Below are 26,899 nucleotides of genomic sequence, written 5' to 3'. Positions count from 1 at the left end.
GACATGGCAACACTGCTCTTCCTTCTTCTTGCACTGTTTGTTGACTATTGGCAAACCACTTCTGTGCGTTCGTGTCGCCTCCAACTGGCCTGGAGTGTGTCTGCTTTTGATTGATTGATTGAAATATTTATTAACAGTTTGTAGAATTACAGTACATTTCAAGCACAAACTCAATACAGAGACTGCCACCAATAATAATGTACAGCAGTGGTTTTCAGCTTTTTTCATATTATGGTCCATTGATGTTTCGGCAATTTGAGATTTAGCCTTAAGACTTAAATATTTTGGATAGGATTTGTCCCCCGTTTCCATTCTACGTAACATTAGCTCTGGTCCAAAGCTCTAATAACGCGTTTAGAGCTATGGACCAGAGCTAATTCGTAACATATGCATGCTGCATTGATGTGGTATCAAAGCCATAGGAGAGCTATCAAAACAATTCAAAATTGTTTAGACTAAATTAAGTAAAGCAGTTGTTTAACAATTTAACTCTTGAAAGCGTATTTTACGCTTCGAGTTAAGATCGATAAGGCCTCATGGTGGCGCTACAACAGGCCAAGTTGTGTCTCTCACACACACACACGTTTAAATTACTCCTAAACATTTTGCCAAACATCACACTCTCCTATCCTCCTGGTGGAGACCTGTGCCCAGAATTTCTGCATCTCTTAGGGCCCATTTAACCTGGAACTAACTTACTGACTCCACCAGATGCCAAGAACTCAATAGTACCACCATGTGGCGGAGTCAGGTTTACCTGGAACCCCCTCAAGGACCACTGGCTTAGTAGCCTCTGAGACCACAGGCGTTTTTCTAATTGAGTCTGTAACTAATAGCATTATAGTTACAATTACGACATTTAGTTGGTATTTTTTTTAATGCCGTGTCCTTAGTTACTGTGCACTGTTATTAATTAAAGCGTCCCTTCACTGTTAACTCTAGACAGCTCCAGACTTATTACAGCATGGCATTAGGTGAGCCATCTAGAAATGGGTCTGTCTGTGAGTCTTGGGCCATGGGCCAAGGAAGTACCTCCAGTCCACACATTTATGGCAATTGGATCTGACTGAAAGAAACCATAGTCCAATATCCAAGATGAAGCCATACCAATCAGTGGAGATACTATAGAAATGCTCCTGAGGTTTGTCAAAAATAAATTAGCCCCGTTTTCAAAACCATGCATATGCAATCGTAAAAAGAAAAAAGTACAAATGAGTCAACTTTTAAAATTTAGAAAAGTGTTTTATTGCCAGATCATGGAGTTTGAGCAGAAACAACTCCATGAGACTTGCATGTTGCATTTAGTCATTTCAACAGGAATGAGGAGAAAAATAAACATACATGCATTTACCTGAAGTGCACTAGTTTAGTCTGGCGCTCTCCACTCTATTTTTTTTGTAGTTTGTTTTTACTTAGCTGTATTAGACATTGTTCCATGTCTGTGTACCTGAAAACAGCTGGAGGAAACAAAACAAGAATACTGGGAATGTTTTTTCCCCCTTAAGGGACGACTATTAAATGAGGGTAATGTGTGAATAGCATAACACTACTGAAGAGGGAAAATGTACAATGACATCAAAGTCCTTATAGGGTGAAAAGAATGAGTGTATAAGTGCAACGTCGTGTCACATCACCAGAAACTCTTCTCACAGATCCACAATGCCTACAATTCTCTAAAACATCTGGGTAAAATTTCCCAAAACCCATCTCGGTGCTCAGATAATCTTGGTTCCAATTGGTATGAGAAATATTTTATAGTTTTGTTTTAATAAAGTACTTGAATAAAGAGTCAAATTAATTCCAACATAGAAATGAGCAGTATTCTGGCTCTCTGAAGCACAGCTGAAGTTGACACACAGGATACACTTTATATTGTGTTGTGTTTTTGTTTTTTGCCTCTACCCACGGTGGCCGTGATGACATTGTCCTTGTTTGCCATTTATGGCCAAACAGTAAATCTTGACAATCAGAAATGTTGAGACAAAAAGGGGAATCGTCTGGTATATACCAGTATTGTTCTTTCGGTAGACCATAACAATCAACAATGAACTGAAATGCACATGAACTGGGTGACGGTGTCCCTTTATAAGGCATTTAGAATCAGTCACATCGGTCAGATTTATCCACATTAAAGACATGTGCCGTTTACAAAGTCTCCACCCACCCGAGTCCCTCAAGAGAAAAGCATGTAAACCAACTTATCGTAGTTCCTAAAGATACATTTGGGAAAACTTGGGCAATGGAAAGATTCCAAGCAGGATGACACTCCACATCTTCGTTTAAAATTGCCGGGTTGAAGTATTGACTATGTTGCTTTATAACTATCCAGTTAATTCAGACTGGATATATTAGAGACAGTGAGAGATGGACCAGAATGGGTTGAAGGTCTGGGAGGTCCCTGGGGATGTGTGGACCAGTGGGTATAGACTCATGGAGAATGCCTGGATGAAGGGCTGGGGGTCCCTGGGGTTCCGGGGAGGACCAGTCAGTGGAAACATCTAGACTAGAGGTTATGATCCCTAGACTAGAGGTTATGATCCCCAGACTAGAGGTTATGATCCCTGGCCCTCGAGCTCTGAAGCAGGTGTGTCTGGTTCCTCGTCGTTGTAGATGTTTTCCGCCTGCCAGAGGAACAGATATTTTATTCACAACTGACTGATGTACAGATTTAGCAGATTTTTGAGTGGTGCAACCACTCCTATAGTAAGTAAATTTTATTTATAAAGCACTTTTCAAAATACTATAGACTATAGACAGCTATGTGTGTGGCTGGGTCTGTCCCTGGCTGTGTCCGAGCACAAAAATAGCGTTATAGCGTTTGTCACCAAGTGTCACAGCCTAACACACAGGCCAGTGAGGGCTTGTACAGTACAGTACAGTACAGTACAGTACAGTACAGTACAGTACAGTACAGTACAGTACAGTACAGTACAGCCAGAGAAGAAGGTAGTTAGGACATGGACAGATGACAACAAGGAACAACTTGCAGCATGCCTGGACTGGACTGATTGGGACACGTTCAGAGATGGTTCATTAGATGAAATTACCACAGTTACAAATGATTATATTAACACTCACCATCTGCCAAACTTGCATGATGTTATCCTCTGACACAGAGCAGATTACCCAGGGTTCATTGGGGTTCCAGGAGAAGTCCGAGATCTTGGCTGTGTGACCGCCGTGGATGAACTAGAGGAGTAGAGCAGACAGACATATGGGTAACATCACAAAAATTGACTTTTGGGTGTATTGAACACACTATAGTGTAATATCTAGGATAGGGCTGGGGCCAGCTGACATGGTGTTGGGTCTAGGGGGCTTGATGAGGCATCATGGATTTGGTTTGGGAAGGGGCGTGGTTGTTGTGAACACTGAACAGAAGGGATGGTTGGATTTGGTTTGGAACAGGGTGTGGTGGAATTAAGGGATAGTGGTCAGTAGAGATGTCCAGATACTGTATCGGTAAGGTATCGTCCCTTATTTGTCATATGGGGTCATTTCGTTATCGGTGAATATGCCAGTCTAACCAACCGATCCGACACAGGGGTAAGGGTTTGACACTATGGCAAGTAAATAAAATGTTGGGGCATGCGGAGTTTGCTTTGGAGTTGCCCAAACTGCAAGTGCACATTTGAGTGAGGAGTCTGCTATAAACACGAGATATATAGCTAGATAGCTATAACACATGACGAGATCACAACACTGGTATTGGTATTCGGTATTGGCTAACACAGAAATTGTGATATCGGGATCAGATCGGAAACGAAAAAAAGTCTATCGGGACACCCCTAGTGGTCAGTAACAGTAACTCACCAACAGCTCAGGAGGACCATCTTCAGCATCCTCGGCTGACTGCTCTTCTCCGATTTTACTGAAAAGGGGGGAAGGAGAATGTTTCAATCATGGCTGGGCAGTATGATCTGAACAAGTATATGTACTGGATATTAAATATGATCTGAACAAGTACATATGTATATTAAAAATGGACTCGACATGTCTCAACTTATTTTGCCACTCAATTCAACAAATTATGTTTTACTGTATCTTTGTCAACTCAAATGAGACTTCTGAATAATAGCACAAACGACACTTTTATATGCAGTATGAAGGGCTTTGCAAACGTGAAGCGAGGAACGAAAAAAAAAAAAAGAAGCTAAACAGAATCCAGGTCTGGTGAGTCACGGGCGTGTGCACGTAACGAGCACACTCGCAAAACAAATTCATGGGACCGCGCTCACGTAAATACGCTTGCGTTCTCGCACAGCGACTGCTCCGAGCAAAAACGCAGGTCTCATTGTTTGCAAGGCCCTTTATGCTTCTTATTTCCAACTGATGATTCCCGACTGGATTCATTGGGTACATTTCAAGGAGATTCAAGGCTAGCCGTGTGTGTGTGTGTGTGTGTGCAGAAGGAATGCATGCTGGGTATTGCAGTTTTCACCTGAGGTCCCAGACGTTGAGGCGTCTGTCGGTGCCGCTGGAGGCCAGGATGGTCTCGTTATGAGGGGACCATTGCACCTGATCACGGTCATGGAGAAAGTCAGTTCAATAAAACTACATTTTGACATGACTACCTAATCTGTGTCTTGCATGGTTGTCCAAATAGTCATGTTTTTCTATGTCCAGCTTTTGGTGTATGTAACTCAAATTTTGTCCCAACACAAACTAACATTAAATTCCATTGACAATGAATGGACAATTTTGAGTGTTTGTGCAAACACAACAAAATGCGTAACACAAGCATTGAAGACGAAGGTGAGGACGCACATTCTGATTTGCCGGAATGAGATGATGTATGATGATGTACGATGATAAGATTTCCCCTCACTTCACATTGGTGGGATTTATTTTTAGCTATCGTTTTTCATGACATGCCAATGGAGTCTGACTCTGGTTACGGGACTCACCAAACTCACCAAAAAATAAAACACGCTCGTGAGAAGTTAGGGGCGCTCTTATCATCATACATTATCACATTCTGTATCCAATCAAATCTTCACAATACATTTTGGCAAAAAAACCAAAATGTATATAAATTATAATAGACTAAATTGATTAGTTTGATTAACCATTTAAGTCCCTGTAACATACTGTACCACGTTGTACAATTGTGGCATGCAAAAACAGTGAAAGTAACCCAACTGCAAGCTCACAATAAGTCACATCTCGGCACGTTGTGAGCTTGTAGATCTGCTATTTTCTGACACTCTTTTCAGGCTTTATGACAATCCAAAGTATTTCACAATGCAGCTTATAAAGGTATACAGTGGACCAAAATGTATGAGTAAACATTGCATACAGCACGATATGATGTCATGCAGCAGGTTATGATGACATTATGATGTCATTATTACCTGGAATATTTCATCCTTGTGGGACTCAAAAGAATGAAGCTTCAGCTTCAGGTTCCTGAGGTCCCACAATGCAACAGTCTGTGTGAATGGAGAAAGGGAGGGGGGATTTCAGACATGTTGACACAAGTTAATATTACACAAGAGGGTGTGCGTTATCGTGATTATTGGCACGCCAGTAGAGATGCTCCGATAATGGGCCAGCGATCGGTGATCGGCCATATCGGCCGATATTCACTCTGATCAGTAATCAGCATTTACCCTATCTGTGATCAGCAATTTACCCTATCTGGAGAAACTGATCTTTTACACCATTTAAGTGGTATAAATGTCAATCAGATATACATCAGATAACATCACTTTGCATTTTTGTGACAGGCCTAAACATTCTCCCACGATGAACTCATTCATTCATTCATTCATACCTTATCATGCTGGCTAAGATGAACTCATTCATTCATTCATACCTTATCAGCAGAGCCACTGGCTAAGATGAACTCGCTGTAAGGGTTGAAGGACAGACAGTTGACCTCTGCAGTGTGAGCGTCCACTGCGTGACTGGGCTTGGACGTGTTGTTGGAGCGAGTGTCCCATCTGAGGAGACAATGTTAAATGAGTCAGTATGACCACAGAGTGACTGGGCCGTTGGAGCGAGTGTCCCATCTGAGGAGACAATGTAATGTTAAATGAGTCAGTATGAAATGCCCGTTAGGGTCCATTTGTTAGTGTGTACAAATGTTAATGTACATTTGTTACACTCTCAAGAGTCACAGACCCATAAGGGTCCACTTGGTTCCAAACTATCATTTAGCTGGGTACCCCCTGGAACCCTCTCAAGAACCCCTGGGGGTCCCCAGACCCCACTTTGGGAACCACTGGTCAATATGGTTAATAACACTCACATCATGAGCTTCTGGTCGTCTGCGACCGAGCCGAACAGAGACTCGTGCAGCAGGTGCCAGGAGACGTCCTCCACCACGGCCGTGTGTCCCGTGAAGATGGTCTTGGCGTCCACGATCTTCCCTTCCTTGGGCCCGGCGCCGATGTCCCACAGGCAGATGGTCTGGAGATGAGGAGGGGTGGAGGTGTTCAGCACAGGACAAAAACAGCACCAGTTGGAAGTAAATATATACATAAAATATGTACTAAAAAAAATATTTCTCTGCCGTCACTCGCTGGGCAGAAACAAGATGCCATGTTAAAAATATTAACTTTTCAGGAAACGAAAGAGAAAACAAAACATGTTTTTCGATCAAAGTTAGTACGGTGACTTCATATAGATATGTCAGATACTTGAATGTGTCCTTATATTATCATTACTTCACTCAAATACAGCTCAAGTGGAGTTAGGAGGTTTTTGATCATTTTATGTGGAGATCTTTCCCATTCTAATCAATGGTGGACACAGGTATCTCCAAAGTTGGAGTTAGGTGGTTTGACCGACAGTTTGAGGATCCAAAGGAGTTATGCGCTTTAGTCTAGAAGCACTTGTTTCTTTAATACTAAAATCCACAGACGTTGGGGTGTTCAATACCACTGATGTATTTAAAAAAGTAGAAAAATGGAGATTGCTGGTTCATGCCGACAGTGACGATTGGTTATATTGTAAGTTACGCATTTTATTAATAATAAGTATACGATCATATAATGCTATAATTGTTAGTGAATGCAGACATGTCGGTGGTCCTCACATGGTCGTCAGAGGCACTGAGCAGGTTCCCGCTGAGGTTGGGGTTCCAGGACAGACCATAGCCCTCCTTCTGGTGACCTCTGAGACGCAGGTCTGGACTGCACTCTCCACTAGGGTCTGGAAACGCACACGCACACACAAAGAATCAAACAAACACATGCCATTATTGACCATAGGTTTTCCAACTCCCAAAATATATGATTCAAGACAGTGTTAATTCGACCTTTGTCGACCTTTTTACATTTTCATTGTAAACCTAAGGCAGAGAGAAAAGCCTGGTCCAACATAAGGCAGAGAGAAAAGCCTGGTCACAACCTAAGACAGAGAGAAAAGCCTGGTCACAACCTAAGACAGAGAGAAAAGCCTGGTCACAACCTAAGGCAGAGAGAAAAGCCTGGTCACAACCTAAGGCAGAGAGAAAATCCTGGTAACGACCTAAGGCAGAGAGAAAAGCCTGGTCAAAACTTAAGGCAGAGAGAAATGCCTGGTAACGACTTAAGGCAGAGAGAAAAGCCTGGTCACAACCTAAGGCAGAGAGAAAAGCCTGGTGGTCACGACCTGAGGCAGAGAGAAAATTTGTACACCATTTGTACACTCTCAGAGTTACAGACCCATAGGCGGGTACATTTGATTCCCAACTATCATTTAGCTGGGGACCCCCCTGGAACTCCCTCAAGGACCCCTGGGGGTCCCCGGACCCCACTTTATTGGGAACCACTGAAGCAAGAGCATCCAGAGAGCCGTCCGTACCTGGCTTGGACGGGTGCTTGGTGTAGTCGAACACAAGCACGTCGGAGGTGGGGGTCTTGGTGGCGATGATGCAGGGGTTCTGGGGCATGTAGCGCGCTCGGTTCACCTCTCCCTCGTGGTTGATCTTGATCTCGATCTCGATCTTGCCACTGACCGAACCGAAGCCGCCAAACTCTGAGGAGAGAATACAGGTCACTCACGCCTTGCTGTTATTGCATCCAAGAGTCTGAAAGATAAGACGATACTGTACATCTGTGGCTGCTGTGGTGTTAATAGTTTCAAACTCTACCAACCATATTATTCACATTATAATATTTTTTCCTCACCTAATAATACAACTATTGCTAGTTTTAAGTGTATGCATACACACAAAGAATAAAAGAAAAATTAACTGACAAAATCATGAATGCATCCAACATATGTTGAAATAATTGAAATCACACTCCAAAAACACAGATTATTCTCCAAAAGCTGACACACATCCTCAAACCTCTTCTCATGATGTGTCAAAAAGTCTTCAAAATCTGCCATCTGTATTCATATGTATGAACTGAATCAGGCTTCAACTCTACCTTCAGAGTCTTCCGTTGACTTACAAACCAACAAACATTTTACTAGCACCACTATCACCCCAACAAAGGACCAGTGAGGCTCCTGGACCCTTGCCCACCACAGCCGGACACCCCTCAACACAGGCGGACACCCCTCAACATACCTGCTGGAAAGCAGAACAACAACATGTCAGTAGCCAGTAATGATAATGACAATTCACAAACTTGTTAAAAAATGGTTTACTGCCCCCTAATGTACGGTTCAGGGCTAGGCAACCTTTGCACAAAGGAGGGTGGTCAAGGGAACACTGGCGTAAGTGTGAGAGATAAACTATTAAAAAAAAAGAAGAAAATCACACCCGTGTGAAAACTGTGAACCGAGAACTTTACCTCCTTTCTCGCTGTCGTAGTGCGAGGCGTCGAACTGGGCGTCGTCGTTGGGTACCTGGACGCTGGCGATGACCAGGTGGTTCTGCTCGTCTGACGTGTGGGTGCCCAGAACCAGTCTGTGGACCGCGTAGTCCTTCCCTTCAGGTCTGCACCACAAAACGCAGGGACATAATATGAACAGGTTCCGTCCATCCGACATGACCACACGTCCTAGGGAATCCAACCGACGGGTCACAATGACGTGTGTACACGTCCTAGCGCATCTTCAATGATATCAGGTGAGAGAATAATATTATGAATTGCTCTCCGTGGTTTTGATCTGATGGATATACCAAGCGCTTAATTTCTGACTCTCATCTGCCTCTCGTTCAAAATATGAACACTTTGGATTATTTAGCTAATTAATGGAAACGAGAGCAAGGCAAGCTAGCAAAATATTTCTCCGTTGAGGCCCACTGCACGGTAGGGGTGTTCGATATGGTGATAAATATCGTCGGGACGATACAATGTCTCCACGATACGGCTTTTTAGAGTTATGTGCATTCATACCTGTTGACATCGGGCAGCCACTGCACGGTGAGACTGGGCCACTCCAGCGCGTGCGTCATCACCAGGTCGTAGAGGAAAGGCGTGTTCTTCTTCCAGATCTTATACTCCTCATTGATGACCCTCTCCTCCACGGCGTCATCGTACACTGTGTCAGGAACACAACACATATTGTGCGGTTAGTCAAGTGAACTTGGTAAGTGGCGCGGTGGCGCAGTCGGATTAGAATATGAAAGCCCCACCCACACGGGCATCACACTACTTGGTACTGCTAGTAGTAGTAGTAGCCGCCTGCCGGTGCTGTAAAACAAGCGCCCCCTCAGAGCCCATTGACCCCCAGGCTCAAGACAACAACGAAAAAAGAGAGTCCCGTCACCGCACAGCTAGAAGGTCCTGGGTTTGATTCCTGCAAGGGACGCTGGGAGTGTGTTCTCTCCTCCACGTCATCACCTCCCACCTGGGTGGGGTTGGTGAAAGGGCCTTTCTGTGTGGAGTTTGCTGCATGTTCTCCCCGTGTCCCCTAGGCCTAGGGTAGGTACCCTCACATGTTCTCCCCGTGTCCCCTAGGGTAGGTACCCTCACATGTTCTCCCCGTGTAATCCTAGGGTAGGTAGGTAACCTCACATGTTCTCCCTGTGTCCCCTAGGGTAGGTACCCTCACATCTTCTCCCTGTGTCCCCTAGGGTATACCCTCACATGTTCTCCCCGTGTCCCCTAGGTGGTAGGTACCCTCACATGTTCTCCCCGTGTCCCCTAGGGTAGGTACCCTCACATGTTCTTCCCGTGTCCCCTAGGCCTAGGGTCGGTACCCTCACAAAAAGCATGCAGTAATCCTGATCTATATTCCATAGTCCATACACTGTCAGGAACAACACAACACACATTATGCAGTTACTTAGTCAAGTGAACATGGGGTCTAGCCGTCTAGAGTGTGTAGCCTACTATTTAAATAGTTTTCAGTAGAAATTATGCCATTTGTCTCAAAGTGATTGCAAGATTGGTGCCATTTGTTTTTTTTTAAAAGGACCTCCCCCTGGCCAGCCGGGGCGCCTGATGGAGGGGAAAGGAACTGGTTGGAATAACATGTTCCTTCCACGTGCTACATCCAACCAGGGAAACTCCCCCCTGTCAGGTGTAAAGGAGCAACTTGGACACTCAGGCATGAAGGGAGCATGAGTTAAGTCCGTTGCTCTCCCCAGGTTGGCGGAGGGTGTGTAGAGCCCAGGATCACAGTAGATGATTGGCACAGGGGTGAAAAATGGGTTACAAAAATCGTATATATATATAAAAAATAAAATAATAATAACCATTTTGACACTTGCTTTGGCAATGTCAATAATAACACTCCTTTGAATTGAATTGCTAGTGATTGTATTACCATACATAATATATACACACACACACATATATATATATATATATATATATAAAATAGCAGGATTTTTTTCGCAAAACAACCCAAAACAAACCCCCAAAAAAGCTACTGCAATTCGACACTGGCCCCCATAAAATCTGAATCCCCACCCCTTTTCCCCCTCACTGTATACGTTTTCTTTTCCAGTGTTTTGGCTATATAGAAGTGCATATTCGTACGTCTCAAAATGTTATGATGAATTGAACAAGGTGGACCCTCTTGTAAACAAGTGCAATGCTTTATGGTGTCGTCCACTCACAGTGAACAGTTTTTTGTATTGAGTTGGGCTTGAAATGCTTGCTAATAAATACTCTGAATTCTATGCTAGCCTCCTATTCTCAACAGTTCACACTTATAGGGTTGAGGTTAGCATGCGATGCTAACTAACTAGTACGTCTTCAAGCATCAATCATCACACGCACGCACGCGCGCGCGCACACACACACACACACACACACACACACACACACACACACAGGCAGCAGCACAAAGCAGCATGCAGCATGTAAACTGGGCCACTCTCTGGCTCTATTCCTCCTACCTTCTTTATCAGCCATGTTGTTCCTTCCAGGCTCGGCACAACAGCAACTAGACGGTGATGCTACAACTGATATTTATTGATTTGCTTTGTTGTTGTTATTATTATTCTGTTGGTTTGTATGTATGAACACACACAACACAAGTCGTATCCGTCCCTTTTCAGCGCGGATTTCATCTGTTCGTGTTGCGCACGCGCGCACTGTCAAACTAGTAAACTTCACGGCTGCGTACAAACTGCGCAGGAAAGAAAAAATATGCGTTCAATACATTTTGTTACATGTTTATTTGTAGCTGTTAAAACTCAAATAAAGTGTTGATCATGAAAAAAGGTAAATTCTTACATACTATACTATTATGATGATTTCCTGTTTTTGGCTATATAGAAGTGTATATTCGTACGTCTCAGTCTCTAAATGTTTTATTGAATTGAACAAGGTGAACCCTCTTATAAATAAGTGTAATATGCTGTATGGTGTCGTCCACACACAGTTAACAGTTTTTGTTGTGCTTGAAATGTACCGTAATTCTGGAAATTGTTAATAAATAAATCAATCAATACTACTACTACTACCAGTACTACTACTACTACTACTACTAATAATAATAATAATAATAATAATATATTTGCATGTCTTTAAATGTTTTGATGAATTGAAAAGGGAGGACCATTATGTAAACAAGTCTCAGTGCTTGTTTTATCCTCTTAGCAAAAGTTGTACTGTACTTGAACTGTACCCATTCTACAAATTGTTTGTAGACACTGACTCAGGAACACCAAATTAAATGCATTCCAATGAGTTTATTCTGTAAAAGTCTTGTCCATAAACAGCAAAAAACAGTTTACAGTAAAACTACAAACCTTGAAAATGTAAAAGGTGTTCCAATACAATGCAAGCATAAGAAAGATTGAAAGTTAGGGAAATAAAAGAATGCACGAGCTTATACAGACAGACAGCTGTATGATCAACTCATCATCCAAATAAATAAATCGGCTATGTTTCATGTAGACAATATTTTATGGAAGCCAAAAACTGGCACATAGATAGACTGAGCGGGTGTGGATTAATTCTCAACTAGTCAAATCTAAATCAGCATGTCTGCATGATCGTTAATTGAATTTGGCACATTTCGATAGGCATTGTCATAGCATAGTGCTGCTGCACCATTAGGCGTGTAACGAATATATTAGGGTTGTCCCGATCCGATCACGTCATTTTCAAGTGATCGGATCGGGACCAAAAAAAAAACGTGATATATCCATATCATGATATTAGACTGGAAATTGTCTGTGAGTTTGTATATTGTGATATGGCATAAATGTGTTCTATATAAATATCGGATCGGGAAAAATCGGTATCGGCAGATGCTCAAAATCAAATGATCGGAATCTGATCACGAGCAGCAAAACGTGATTGGGACATCCCTAGAATTTATTGTAAATAGATTCAAATCGATTCAAACTGGTGACAATTGAAGTCGCAATTAGATCGCAATTTGAATCGTGATGCAAACATCAGAGTGCGTTATAAAAGAGAAGAAACTACAGGACAATCAGTCATTTTCTGTATTGAATAGAAGATGAGACGTACATTTAAAGAGAAAGAAAATACTGGATTTGTGTAAGAGAAAATAAATTGGTCATTTGAATGGAAATATATGTTGTGTTAAAAATGATTGTATCGTATCGTGAACCTAATACCGTGATTCGAATCGCAGTGTGAGTTGAGTGAATGAACGTTACATGCCTATGCACCATCGTTGCAGTTTATGATTATATTCATCCTCACTTTGTTCTCCTGAAAGTAATATGTACAGTTTTTATGTACACCACCGTAAAACCCTCAGTGTTATTGATTTAGCAGCCATTAACGAGAGTATACACACGTAAACCATAGGAATGTGGTTGCATTTGTACATTCTCGGAGCTATTTTAAGTTCGTCATCGTTGCTTTGTATATGAGGATGCTGAACCAATAGGCAACAGAAGGTGCATCCAAACATGGCTGTGTGTCAGCTCCACACCCCCAATGCAGTGCTTTTAACATGGCTGTGTGTCAGCTCCACACCCCCAATGCAGTGCTTTTAACATGGCTGTGTGTCAGCTCCACACCCCCAATGCAGTGCTTTTAACATGGCTGTGTGTCAGCTCCACACCCCCAATGCAGTGCTTTTAACATGGCTGTGTGTCAGCTCCACACCCCCAATGCAGTGGTTTTCAACCTGTGTGTCAGCTCCACACCCCCAATGCAGTGGTTTTCAACCTGTGTGTCAGCTCCACACCCCCAATGCAGTGCTTTTCAACCTGTGTGTCAGCTCCACACCCCCAATGCAGTGGTTTTCAACCCTTTTCATATCAAGGCCCATTGTTTATTCAGCATTTGAGCCACACGGACCACCATTAGATGAGATTTAGCCTCTCAGACCCAAAACTAAAGGATATTTTGTTATCGTTGGATAAGATTTTGTCCACAATTCCAAACATCAATTCTTCTACATTCTCAGTACTATCTACGAATAACAGTTTATGTCCACACTAATTATCCATAATGTATAAGATGGATAAGGGGTCAGAATAATTAAACTGTTATTCTATAGTATTGTGTAGACTTCCTGTAAATGAAGTAATGCAGATGTTTAACAATAATGTAACTCATGGCACTAACCATAACCCTCAAGAGTTAAAGATCTACGTTAGCAACTTTCCATCACTTAGCTGAATGGGACCACCTGGAACCCCCTTAAGGGAGACCACTGGTTGAGAACCACTGCTCCCCAATGCACCGCATAAAGACAAAACTATGAAAATCAAAAATCAAATCAAAGTAAAAAAGAAGAAAATCTAATTACACCATAATATAAAACAACTGTTTTAAGTACAAGTTGAGCATGCCACTAATATAAAAAGCTTTGAAATATACAGTAACCCATTCCACAGATACACAGAAGAACAGATAATAATATTAGTATCCCCATAAAAAGATGAGCGGTTATTCTAGAGCAGTCCAAGTAGAACAGTAGTGCTTCTAAATATTCTACACAACAAAGGTAAAATATACAGATATTATAGTTTATATTGAGCTACAATGTGTAACCCACTTGTGCACAACACTTCATACATTTATCTATATGTACGTCGTCCATTCCTCGTTTATTTTCTTTTTTTGTGGTTACATAAAAGAGTAACGTATGTATGTATGTGTGGCGTGATGATGGATGAGTGATCAGTACACTGCATTAATACCAACATGTCATGGAATGACTGTAACAGAGTGTCTGTGTGTGTGTATATATACAGTATATACACTTACACACCCCGTGCAACGTGGAATTCATTGAGATTTGTTTTTGTTTTCGTCGCATTCCTAGTCACGCGAGAGAGACTCGGAGTAGACCCGCTGCTTCTTCACTTGGAAAGGAGCCAGCTTAGGGTGGTTCGGGCATCTAGTGAGGTCCAGGATGCCTCTCAAGCGTCTCCCTAGGGAGGTCCTCGATGCACGTCCCACTGGGAGGAGACCCCCGGAGCAGACCAAGGACCAGATGGAGGGATTTACATCTCCACACTGGCCATGGACCGCCTCGGGATCCCCCAGGATGAAGTTACTATAATGTTGGAGAGGGAAGTCTGGAGCTCTGGGCCCCCGCGACCCGTTGCCCTGTTGTCCCCGCGACCTAACTACGATTAAGCGGTCAAAGATGGATGGATGGATGGATGGACGGACGGATGGATGGCAGAGTCTCTGGTAGTCTCCATTGAGTCTCCGCCGGTCATCACATTTTTGTCTTAGGAATGTGACAAAAACAAACATATCTCTGTGAATTCAAGGCTTCACGGGGTGTGTACGTGATAGAAACTAGACATGTTTGTACATGATGACAGGTAATCATGGTTGAGTCAATTCATAATAGGTATATAGACAATGAGTCAGTATAAATATTGTATTGATTGATGGCTATCTTACACTGTGGTTTCGGTTATGAAGTGAAGATGACAAGACCCGGCCCCTCCCCACCCCCACCCCACCTTACATCCCACCACCCTCCGGTCTGTTTCGGCTGGCCTATACGAGCCCAAAGAGAGGTTTACTGGTAAATATACAGTGTGTTACGAACGATGTGCAAATGGAACAGGGATACACCGGCAGCATTTCCTCATGGCCGTGCCAAAACTGATTTGTGCACGCGGAGATTGAAGTATTACAGGTATGTTGAAAACCTATATCACTCTGATTAATTTGCTTTTTCTTTTTTGCTGAAAAAAACATTTCTTTCTCCATTTTCCGGTGGTTTTTCTTTAGTCTGTGCAATTATTAGATATAACTCTCTATTAGAGAGATCCATTATCTTTGAATAATGTGGGGGGATTGGAAAACTGAAATTTGAGTCCCTTTGCTATATGACACACGATACATAATATCTGATACCAATATAAGCTTTTGGTATCAGATTTTTTTGTACTGTAGGAATTGTGTCAATTAAGGTCCAATTTTGCCCTGCTATCAAGCACGAAATCCAACACCAGGCAGCATGTCAGTGCATCCCTCATACAGACTAGTGACACAAGTTCACAGATAGTGATAGTAGTGACGATGGTGGCCAGGAGATGGTGCTGATGATGAGCAATCATGTTGTAATTCCAATTCCACAGCTACAAAGAATGACTTCCCTCCATCGTCCTCAGGACTTAATGTTCTTCTCTGAGCAGCTGGTTCTGGGGACAAGGAGACACAACAAATCAATAACTTATTTAATAAACAATTATGCAAATGTGATTAAGATCAACCGAGGCGACTGTAGGGAAGGTTATAGCGTCCTGTTTTTGAGTGGTGACTATTTCCCGATGTTTAGAGTACCAGTAGTGGCAAAAGTGGCGCTGTTGTGCCAGAAACAGAGAGAGAGAGATAGTGTTGCACTGTTGCCTGCTAATTACAGAGAGAGAGAGGCAGGGGGAGAGGGGAGTTGCACCACTCAGTTCACACGGATGTGATTATTTATTATATAGAAGTGTATATTTGTACGTCTCTAAATGTTCTGATGAATTGAAAATGGTGGACCCTGTTGTGACAAGTGTGATGCTTAATCATGGTGTCGTCCACATGAGTGTATACAGTATTTGTTTTGAGTTGTACTTGAAATGTACTGTAATTCTGCAAACTGTCAATCAATCAATCAATCAAAGGTTAAAGTGAAAAATGCTGTTCACACGTTTACTTAAGTGAAAAACTTTGAGTACTTTTCACACCAACGGGTTCATCGTCAACTCCCTCACCTTATTGTCGGTGGTGTTTTCCATGATGTCATCGTCTCCTCCCTCAGAGCCACTCTTCTGATCGTCATCCTTTCCGTCTTTCTCCAGGTCCTCTTCCCCCGAGGAGATCCTTGACAGTTTGGAGGACTTCTGACGCACGCACCCACGCACACACACACACACACACACACACACACACACACACACACACACACACACACACACACAGTAAGTAAGTAAGCCTTGCCGAGCCATGTGGCCCATAGGGCAGGAGCCTATCTCCAGGTTCAGGGCGGACAGTCTCAAACCACTAAAGGCCACTGAGTTGGTCAATGCCTAAATTGTAAATTGTAACCCCATCTCACACTCGGGGCTGGGAACACGTAAACACAAATATAGTGCTAAAGAAGTAACAATGAGCAAAATAGCAGGTGGCCATGCACTGTTTTCAGTGTGTAGGTCCTATAATATACATCAGTGGTTTTCAACCCTTTTCTTATCAAGGACCATTATTTATTCGGCATTTGAGCCAATTTGATGAGATGTGAGCCTCTCTGACCCAAAACTATACAGGAGATTTTGTTGTTGCTGTTGGATAAAATTGTATCGACAATTCTACGCTGAATTTACAGTATGTGGTATTATTAGGAGAGATTACAGACAATTGTTGATCAAAATGAACTAATGCAGATGTTTAACAATGTAACTCTTGAGAGCGTAAAATTAAACCAAATGGACCTGTACGGTTCCTGTTTAAAGATCTATAAGGGTCCATTTAGTTTCCAACTCATCATTTAGCTGGGGACTGGTTGAGAACCACTGCTATACAGCCACAAATACCTCGAGAGCACCATTTTAATATAGCCTGACATTGCCAGACTATATCACTGCGTAGATATTAGTCTGGAACTTCGGTGTGGAAGATTTTTGGTTGTGTCACCGCAACCAAAGAAAAGGGTCACTTTGAATAGGGGGCTCTGATTGGTCACCCACAATTCTGGGGTGGGCGAAATGTAATTTAAACTGAGGAGTGCCAGACCCAATCTGCCCAAGGATTCTTATCTTTTATTTTTTATCTTACTGTGGCAGATTCCTCTGGTGTCCAAGCCACGATTTGAAAAAACGTCTACATTAACCCATATAGACGTGAGGACAGTTCAACAAGTGCCTTCTAAATCCTGACTGTTTTCTGAATAACCCATGTTTCTATGTCAGTCATTCTCAAACCTTTTCATGTCAAGGACCCCCAAAATATATGAAATTGGCCCGGGGATTTGAGTTAAAAACGTTCACTGTGAATATATATTGCATTTTCACAATTTCACAAGCTTGTAGCTATGATTTTGTAGATCTTCTATTTTTCAATAGCTAAAGCATAACATAATACATAAAACACCAAAAGGGGTTCCCGCCCTGAATGGGTTGAACAACAGAATATAATGTGACAATTTTAACCTCTAGCACCCACCCCTCCACCCCAGAGAGATTCAGAGATGTGACAGGATTGTCTTGGATCAGCACATGGCCGCTCTCCACAAAAACGCTTACATTCCTTCGGATGCACCGCGTGTGCCGTGCGTAAACGGAGGCCAGTTGCTAGGCAACAGTGGTTGCTAAGCGAGGAGGAGTGGGAGATGTGGGTGACTTTTTCAACCTGCTTCCATTTGCAGTGGAATTACAGTATAGCTATAACACACTACTACTACAGCAGTATTCTCTGTATCTCTGCACTGCTCAGTTCATTTAAAGAGCCTTTAATCCAGAATTAGGGCATGGTCTAACAAAGGAGGGGCATTGTCATGGAAAATATGAAACATCCTGTGTAGAGAGGCAAGGATATGTACACACAGTACAAAGTAAACGGCACCTATACGGATGGCTGCAATTCGAAACTGGCCCCCGTAAAATCTGAATCCCCCACACCCTTTTTTCCCCTCACTGTATATGTTTTTTTTCCCTTATCACCCCCTCTATGATTTCCTGTTTTTGGCTATAGTATATTTGTACGTCTCTAAATGTTATGAGGTGGATCCGAATGTAAACAAGTGTAATGCTTTATGGTGTCGTCCACTCACAGTTAACAGTTTTTGTATTGAGTTGTGCTTGAAATGTACTGTAATTCTGCAAATTACAGTACTGTAATTAATACATAATACAATCAAACAGTAATAGCTTTCGTGCACATCCAGGTGGAGGAGGTGCTACCGTGCTGGTAGGCCAGGTATTGTATTCAAACCAGAGAAAACGTCCCTTAGAGAAGGAAGGGACTCCAGACTTAATGCTTCATTTCATGTTTTACGCCCTTCAGCGTGTTGGCTTTGTCAGGTGCTAGGTGCTGTATACATATATAGCACCTGTCGAAGCCAACATGGCGAAGCGTGTTGTGTGAATAAAACATGAAATGAAGCATTAAGTCCTGTGACTGTTGTCGAGCATCTTTTGGAGTGTGTGGTCCCTTCCTTCTCCAACAGAAGTTTTCTCTGGTTTGAAAATCTCTCTCTCTCTCTCTCTCTCTCTATATATAAATATATATATATATAAAATGTTGATATTTGTTGATATTTAGTCGACTAAGACTAAACTATTTCAGATGACTAAAATAGGACTAAAACTAGGTTTTTTAGACTACGACTTTTCCAAAATTTGCTGTCAAACTATAGCCGGAGGATTAGAGGCACGCAATGGGTGCATCAGTCACATCTCGGAGCGGTCATGCTGCAAACAATGTTCCATAATTTAATAATTGACTTGAAGATGCATGGTCCACTTTTATTGGTGTCATCGTTAGGCCTGAAGGCCTGCATGGAGAGGAATGACTCTCCATCTCGGTGCCTGACTCCCCGTGCTGTAGTGAACTGCTTAATGCTTCTGTAGACTGGGATGAACGGTGGGGGTATTGGCATCTCGGTGCCTGACTCCCCGTGCTGTAATGAACTGCTTCTGTAGACTGAGATGAGCAGCTGGGGTGCTGGCATCTCTGTGCCTGACTCCCCCAACTGATCGAACTGCTTCTGTAGGTTGAGAAGGAACTTGGCGGAAGGCATATGGTGCTAGCCCCTACTATATGCCCAGCTTGCCGTGTTTGTGTAAACACAAAAGTGAGGACAGAAAAGTGAAGCAACAAACAAATTGTGATCGGCCGGAATGACATTTGTGATGATTTGATTGGCTGAGCACGGACTGTGATGTATGATGATGTATGATGATAAGAGTGCCCCTCACTTCAAACAGGTGTGATTTTATAATGTCTGTAACCAAGTCTATGGACTTTTCTGTTGGTGTTGAACAGACTTGTGAAGACAAATATCCCTTCGGGCGGGGAAAATAATAACCCATTCTGGACGGGAACCCCTTTTGGTGTTTTAAGCATTATGTTATACCTATTGAAAAATATACAAGCTCATAGCGTGGCACAGAGTAGCAGAGAGCTAGCCTATGAGCTTAGATCTGCTTTTTTTTTTTTACTTGAAAATGTGGTGCAAATCTTTGAATATATATTATTTCAAAGCGAACGTTTTTTTAACTAAAATCTTTGCTTCTGGGGGGGGGGGGGGTCCCTGGAACAACATATTTTCAGATGGGGGTCCGCGGCCGATTACATATAATTCTGGGGGTTCTTGACAAAAAGGTGAGCACCACTGACATAGAAACATGAGGTTTTTCAGAAAACTGTCTGATTTAGAAGACATATTTTTAGAATTGGCCTCATGTCTAAATGGGATAAAGATGATTATTGTTACCTTGGAGGAGGCCGTCTTTTTCCGCTTGGACGCGCTCTTGTCTCCCTTGGCCTTCTCCTGGTCGTCCAGCTCCTCTATCAGGTCTCCCTCCTCTCCCTCGCTGCTGCCGTCGGCCGCTACACCCCCTTCTTCCGTCTCCGACAAGCTCTGTTGCTGGACGGCCTGTGTGTGTGTGTGTGTGTGTGTGTGTGTGTGTGAGAGTGAGAGAGAGAGAGAGAGAGAGAGAGTGTTAATGTCGACGACCAAAACTATGGCGAAAAATGTTCGTCGACTACCTTTTTTTTACTGCCGAAAACTTTATAAAAACTAAGCTGGGTGACAAAAACTAAGACTAAATATATTTTAACTATATTTAGTCAAAATTAAACTACAACTAAAACATATTTCAGATGTGATATGATGCCCCACACATATAGACACACAGTACGTATGTGTGTGTGTAGTGGTTAGGGAGCACCTGCCTAATTGTCTTCCTATAGGTGAGCCTGGGTGGGGCACTCCATCTTGATTACTCATTGGAGAGCACCTGGGCCCGGTGCCTCCAGTGAGCTATAAAAGCAATATCCCTGCCATTCACACTGAGAGATCTAGAGGAGGCAGACATGCTGTCCACTGCCTGTTTGCCGCCATGTCCTACTATTGATGTTTACCTTAATCTTTCCATCCACACAAACATCACCACCACACCAATGATTACTGATTTCACACCTCATAGGATTTGTTGCCCGGTTATGTTACAATTTACAATTTACAATTTAGGCATTTAGCAGACGCTCTTAATCCAGAGCGACTTACATTAATTTAAGCAAGAACAAAAGCATGGGAATACATCACATAAAAACATTCATCATGAAACATGCGTAAGCTAAGAAAGTAACAGTGGAATATCTACATAATGAAATTTATACGTATAAACTTTACATATATACGTATAAATTTCATTATGTAGATGTTAATGTCTAGCATGAGCCAGCATGAGCCAGCATGAGCCAGCTATGACACAGATGAGAAACGTGGACTAAATGGAATTGTATTCAAAAGATTATTAAACAAAATCTAAATGTGCATGGCATCATGGGGTTCCCAAACTTTTTCATGTCAAGGACCCCCCCCCATATACCCTTATTTTACGGCTTTTCAAGGGCCCCCGGTTTGGCGAGACACCCCAGGTGAATAGGGAAAAAAAGTTAAATAATAGCTATCACAATGAAACTTCTCCAGTTGATTACTTATAAACTAAGTTTTTTTTTATTACAAGTTTTCTGAAATTATATGTTTAAATATGCAAATTAGGCATTATATGCACTAATTTGCATACATTTCGGGACGATAAATCTGAAGATCGGATAAAGCCAGGTTCAAAATTATCATTTCATTTTGTTGACACATTAGAGACAAAGAAAATTACAAATGGGACTTTTGATATCTCTAATCACACTTTAGGTATAAAATGTGATGTAAATCAGGCTGTGAATGATATATCAACAAATCCATCTGTAAATGTCTGCGGAATATAGTTATGAATAAGACTGGAACGTTTGGTGTATGTGAGTTCAACTGAAGTGGAGATTCTTTGTCCCAGGTATGAGGAAAACTCATTTTGAGAAAACGGCCTTTAAAGATTTGTATTGTAAAATTCCAAAACGTTTTATTTGAAGCCAATATTTTGAGACAAAATATCTCATAAAAACCTTGGCAACAACATATAATGGCATATATCATTGGAAAGGTCTGGACCTCGAGCTGACTGTGGTCTGATCCAAATATGGTCACTTCCTTTGTACCAACAACCAATCATGAAAATAGATTTTCACCCAGAAAAACGAGCTGTCATTGGCTAAAATAAACGATCAAAATAAACATCTAAATCTGTATTTGTAATGTGTATTTTGCTTTAGTTTGAAAGAAAACATGTTTAGGAAGCAAAATAGCAACATAAATAATAAAAACAAAAAAAGAAGAAAAATCATGATTTCACCTGTAGTGTCTCGCCTTAATGGCATTTTAATCAAAGTTAATTTAACTCAGAGTATACAAATGTGTACACTCTCTGAGTTACAGAACCATAAGGGTCCATTTTGTTCCTAATTATCATTTAGCTGGGGACCCCCTGGAACTCTAGACACCACTTTGGGGACCACTGACGTATATTATAACACTATAGTCCAAAACGACTGAAGTGTCATTCTAGAGTTGAGTGTAGTGTATAGTTGCCTTGTTATAAAAGTGTCTATTCCCGTGTTCCACAGACACTGTAAACATACTAAACACATATCTGGTTAACGTGTTGTAAACTATAAGCTGAGGGAACTGCTCCTTCATAATGCAGTAATGTTCCAGTAATACACTTAACTAATCCAATAGAAAAGCGGCAAACATGGAATTATTGATTATTCACCCATAGCAACTATACAGAATAATGGACATGGGGAGTTTGTGTGTGTGTGTGTGTGTGTGTGTGTGTGTGTGTGTGTGTGTGTGTGTGTGTGTGTGTGTGTGTGTGTGTTATCCTCGTAGCAGATTTTGTATTGACCTGTACTTTCCTTGAACTGTACCCATTCTGTAAACTGCTAAATGTTCAATCAATCAATCAATCAAAGTCATAGACAAGCATAGCGGAGAGCCAACTGACCTGGTAGCCGGTGAACTTGACCCCGGGGTTGTTCTCGATCTCCCAGAGGCCCTCGTTGAACCCTTTCCTCTTGTTGGACTTGCCAAACTTGTCTTTGTACTCCTTGTATGGAAGCAGATCTTTGGGTCCCAGAAATGCACTATAAAAGGAAGGAAGGAATATACGAACATTTACGTCATCTTGTTCTTGTCCCCGCACGTCTCATATTTGCCATCGAAAATGAAAGGAGAAATTAGGTCAAATGTCCGCCAAATATGACGTAGATTTGTGGCAACAGGCATTCTGATTGGCCAGTATGATGCATGATTATAAGAGCGCCACTCACTTTGCACGGGTGTGATTTTTATCCACAATTCATACATTGCTCAGCCAATCAAATCATCACTATGGGGTGCTCAGCCAATCAAACAGTACAACAGTACCAACCCCTGGCGGACCATCGGTCAATGGAGTAGCAATTATATGGGTTTTACAAATATTCCTATTATTCAACTGTACATCGTTCACACTTCACACACAGGTCCAGGAAGAGTTTGAAGCTTGCTTACGTTTCATGAGTCCCGTAGAAGAAGATCGGATTCTTGTTAGCAGGAGGCTTGACCGCCCCTTCTGGAAGTTCATCAATCTGATAGAGAGAGAGAGAGAGAGAGAGAGAGAGAGAGAGAGAGAGAGAGAGAGAGAGAGAGAGAAGTAGGCCTATCATTAAGTAAAATGTCATTTTTCACAAGTTTTTAAATGTATAAAATGTGTAAAAAATCTGTTAAATATATTGCAGATCTACAGGCTGTGTGAGCTTGTAGATCGGCTATCTTCAAATGGACAAAATGTATTAGGCCTACATAGGGCTGAAGTGGTTCATGTTTTGTAATATAAAGATCTAAAAAGTAACTATATATATAGTACTACTATATATTTTTATAGTACTACTACTATAATAGTAGGCCTAACTATAAAGTTGTAAAATAAAAATAATAAAAAAGTACAATATTTTCATCTGAGATCTGTATGCTAATACGGCTATATATATAGCCAGAAGCCTACATGGAGTAGAAATACAATAGGCCTATACTGAAAATTGGCCTGCTCCAGTAAGGTAAAGTACAGTAAAGTAGCCTAAATCTAAATTGTACTTTAAGTAACCACTGGATTTGGCGTTTGATTTGAGAGAATGCTGTTCTTCTGACTTCTCACGACTCCACTATAGTCTTTTGAATGTTTGCAAATGTACTGTAACCTTATAAAAATCAAATGTCATTAGGTCTGACTGTCTAGTGTCTGTCATGCACGCTGCAAAACATCGATTTGTTGTGGTCAAAATGTCAACATGTTGCAGAGACTAGATATCTATTGGCACAGCGGGTTACTTGAGGTCAATGCCATGGTCGTTTGTTCAGTCAAGTGATGATACTGTATACATATATAGACTATCCTAAGCCAATTTGAGGGAAATCTTCCCGGGAAAATCATATTCGGTAAAAGAAAAAAAAAAAAAAAAAAAAAAAAAAGTAGTTCTAACGACATATCCTCTCCAAATGAAGAGGAAACAAAACGGTATACTGTACACTTGAATTATTAATAAGGAGGCTAAACTGTTGTGATCAGCAATTCAACACGATCTCTCACGGGGAGTAAATGCGTTTATGATGAACGGTGGTAGAACCTATACTCGATGGCTCGCCTAATATGTTCCGAAAACAAGCATGCACGCATCCTAAAAATGCTCCAGGATCTGCAGAGGCATATGTACACACATACAGGCTGTATTGTCTCAGATCAACCCCGCCTTCCTCGCTTTCAGCTCGGCTGCATCACAGACTCACCCTCGCCGGCCAGTGTGGGTATCCCTTCATTTTAGCAAAAACCAGATCTCCAGCCTTGTATTCCCGCGGCCGTGGTCGAGCCATGTCTATGTTACGGTCAAATAGATGCGAAGTTAAACTGTATTCTTATTTTATGATTCTTTCAGTATCTAGATACTCCTCGGGCCCTCAACACACAGGAGTAAATTATCGACCATCAATGTTTTTTTTTATTATATATATATATATATCTAGACTGCAGTTTACACGGAAATAAATAATTAAAACGCGGAGGGAAAAAAGGCCATGGAAAAGGCTATCCTCCTGCGCACAAAAATGTGCGTAAAAATGAATGGAGAATGGCCGTACGTAGCCTCTATGATCACCGTCCGTCACGAGCGTTATGGCGGAACTTCAGCCTTTTTTGTGGACTCTGTCCATTATACAACTCGTACGTCTACGCAAACGGCCAAAGGTTAAATATAAAGTGCTCACCCCAGAGCCACGGATGTTACACACGTCCTTGAGTGTGTATAAGCGCCCGAATCGTCCGTATTGTTCAACAAAGAGCATTTTAATCATATCGGTGGCCATCCCCCCCCCACATAAAGTAGTGTATCAGCGTGCAGTACACCTCCAAACCGATAGAGTCGCGTAGAAAACGGAGAAAATGTATGGCCACCGATCGGATTAAAATTCTCCTCGTTGGACGATCCGGAAGGTACGGGCGCTAATACCGACCCGAGGAGACGTGCAAGATCCGTTGCTCTGGGGTGAACACTTTCTATTTGGAATCTGAACGTTGATGTAGATGTAAGTAGGCTGTACATGCATGGAGCACAACAAAACACAGGTTGAAGTTTGTCATGTTTCACTAAATAACAGTATACTATACTGAGTATAGTTACTAGTTAGTTTAAGAGTCACAGAATAAAAAGGAAAATTAACAATGCTTTATCCCCAGGACTAGGCTACTCTCCATTAGAAAGTAAAACATAGACAGACAGACATGGACAGATAGATAGATAGATAGATAGATAGATAGATAGATAGATAGATAGATAGATAGATAGATAGATAGATAGATAGATAGATAGATAGATAGATAGATAGATAGATAGAGCTGTGATATGAAATGGCATCAGGCATATGGCATGGACCACCTCAACAGTCATTTCAACGATATCACAATAAACGGTAAGTTTTATATTTCATTCAGTCAATATGATATTCATTGTTTAGGCAAACAAAAGTAATATAATTTTTAAGCATATAGCCTAAAGTGAGCTGTTCATTATGCTCAACAACCAACAGCACACTCTAGTGGTATTAATCTGCTACAACATCCTGTTCAGCAGCATTATTCGACCCTGGATGACCTGATTGATTGATTGATTGATTGATTGATTGATTGGTTGATTGATTGATTGATTGATTGATTGATTGATTGATTGATTGATTGATTGATTGAGTCCAAGGTACAGGTCAATACAAAAACCGCTAAGAGGATAAATCAGAAAAAGCACTAAGATAGATAGAGTTTTTATTAAAGTGTCATACATCATAAGATGTATGACCTTGTATGACCTTAATTAGATTTCCCTTTCCTCTACCAGACAGTCCAGTAGACTAGCTACAATGGTTTTGATTGATTGATTGATTGATTGATTGATTGAATGTAATTTTAGTTTTATTAACTGATTGCAGAATGGTAACAGATCAATATAAAAACCACTAAGTGAAAATAAATACAGAAAAAGCACTAGGACTTGTTTACATCAGGGTCCTGCATTTTCAATTCATCATTTCATCAATACATCACACCCAAATATGTTATCGTTAACGATAAGATTTTCCATGCTGTATTGATGTGTTGGTACCATTAATTAATACCTAATTGTCTAAAGTAATGCAGTTTAACAATAATTTAACTCTTGAGAGCTAAAATTATTTCATTTTACGCTCTCAAGAGTTAAAGGTCCATTTGGTTACCAACCATTTACCTGGAACCCCCTCAAAGCCCACTGATGGTTGACAGACCACTGGTTGGAAAACTACCACTGAACAAGATGATCGGTAGTCCAACAGTACCCAGCTAATGCTGTGGGTGGCAGCAGAGTCATGGACATTCGCTGAACATAGACAGTCCAGTGCATTATGAGCTTCTAGATCTGCTATTTTTGGAGGGCGAGTTTTACAATGGAGTATTCATTCAGCATAGGCTATTGGACTGGACTAGTGGACTGGACCA

General features: G+C 41.6%; 2 protein-coding genes across 4 annotated transcripts; both read right to left on the bottom strand.

The window, feature by feature from the left end:
- Positions 1–1,246: 1,246 nt before the first annotated feature.
- LOC308312658 (histone-binding protein RBBP7) lies at positions 1,247–11,393 on the bottom strand. 2 transcript variants are annotated; one of them, XM_080759321.1, is made up of 12 exons: positions 11,234–11,393; positions 9,282–9,426; positions 8,728–8,878; positions 7,792–7,963; positions 7,043–7,158; positions 6,254–6,414; positions 5,819–5,945; positions 5,355–5,432; positions 4,442–4,518; positions 3,814–3,871; positions 3,079–3,189; positions 1,247–2,621 (listed from the first exon to the last, which is right to left on the bottom strand). In XM_080759321.1, the coding sequence occupies exons 1-12, from the start codon at positions 11,247–11,249 to the stop codon at positions 2,553–2,555; spliced, it is 1,281 nt and encodes a 426-aa protein (XP_080615447.1). In that variant the 5' UTR covers positions 11,250–11,393; the 3' UTR covers positions 1,247–2,552. The 2 variants fall into 2 exon arrangements, with proteins under 2 accessions (XP_080615447.1, XP_080615448.1); XM_080759322.1 differs by having other exon boundaries at positions 7,792–7,965; positions 8,733–8,878.
- Positions 11,394–15,277: 3,884 nt separating this feature from the next.
- Positions 15,278–24,902, bottom strand: hdgfl3 (HDGF like 3). Of its 2 annotated transcripts, none has more exons than XM_080772744.1 (6): positions 24,670–24,902; positions 23,398–23,474; positions 22,850–22,988; positions 20,218–20,379; positions 16,499–16,624; positions 15,278–15,940 (listed from the first exon to the last, which is right to left on the bottom strand). In XM_080772744.1, exons 1-6 carry the CDS (start codon positions 24,751–24,753, stop codon positions 15,914–15,916), a joined length of 615 nt encoding a protein of 204 aa, XP_080628870.1. In that variant the 5' UTR covers positions 24,754–24,902; the 3' UTR covers positions 15,278–15,913. The 2 variants fall into 2 exon arrangements, with proteins under 2 accessions (XP_080628870.1, XP_080628869.1); XM_080772743.1 differs by having other exon boundaries at positions 16,499–16,627; positions 24,670–24,899.
- Between the last annotated feature and the right edge of the window lie 1,997 nt (positions 24,903–26,899).

The sequence above is a fragment of the Protomyctophum bolini genome (genome assembly GCF_963924005.1).
Source record: "Protomyctophum bolini genome assembly, chromosome: 1".
NCBI lineage: Eukaryota > Metazoa > Chordata > Actinopteri > Myctophiformes > Myctophidae > Protomyctophum > Protomyctophum bolini.
This window is presented reverse-complemented; position numbering and strand designations above follow the sequence as displayed.

Bases quoted from the DNA above. Each gene is read 5' to 3' on its own strand.
- LOC308312658 (XM_080759321.1), bottom strand. The intron at 4,519-5,354 runs GTAATAATGACA...GACCGTGATCAG, and splicing joins ACAAGGATGAAATATTCCAG to GTGCAATGGTCCCCTCATAA. The intron at 2,622-3,078 runs GTGAGTGTTAAT...TTCCTCTGGCAG, and splicing joins TCATGCAAGTTTGGCAGATG to GCGGAAAACATCTACAACGA.
- hdgfl3 (XM_080772743.1), bottom strand. From the start codon at position 24,753: ATGGCTCGACCACGGCCGCGGGAATACAAGGCTGGAGATCTGGTTTTT. The intron at 22,989-23,397 runs GTAAGCAAGCTT...TTCCTTTTATAG, and splicing joins TTCTACGGGACTCATGAAAC to TGCATTTCTGGGACCCAAAG. The intron at 16,628-20,217 runs GTAACAATAATC...TGCGTGCGTCAG, and splicing joins AAAAGACGGCCTCCTCCAAG to AAGTCCTCCAAACTGTCAAG.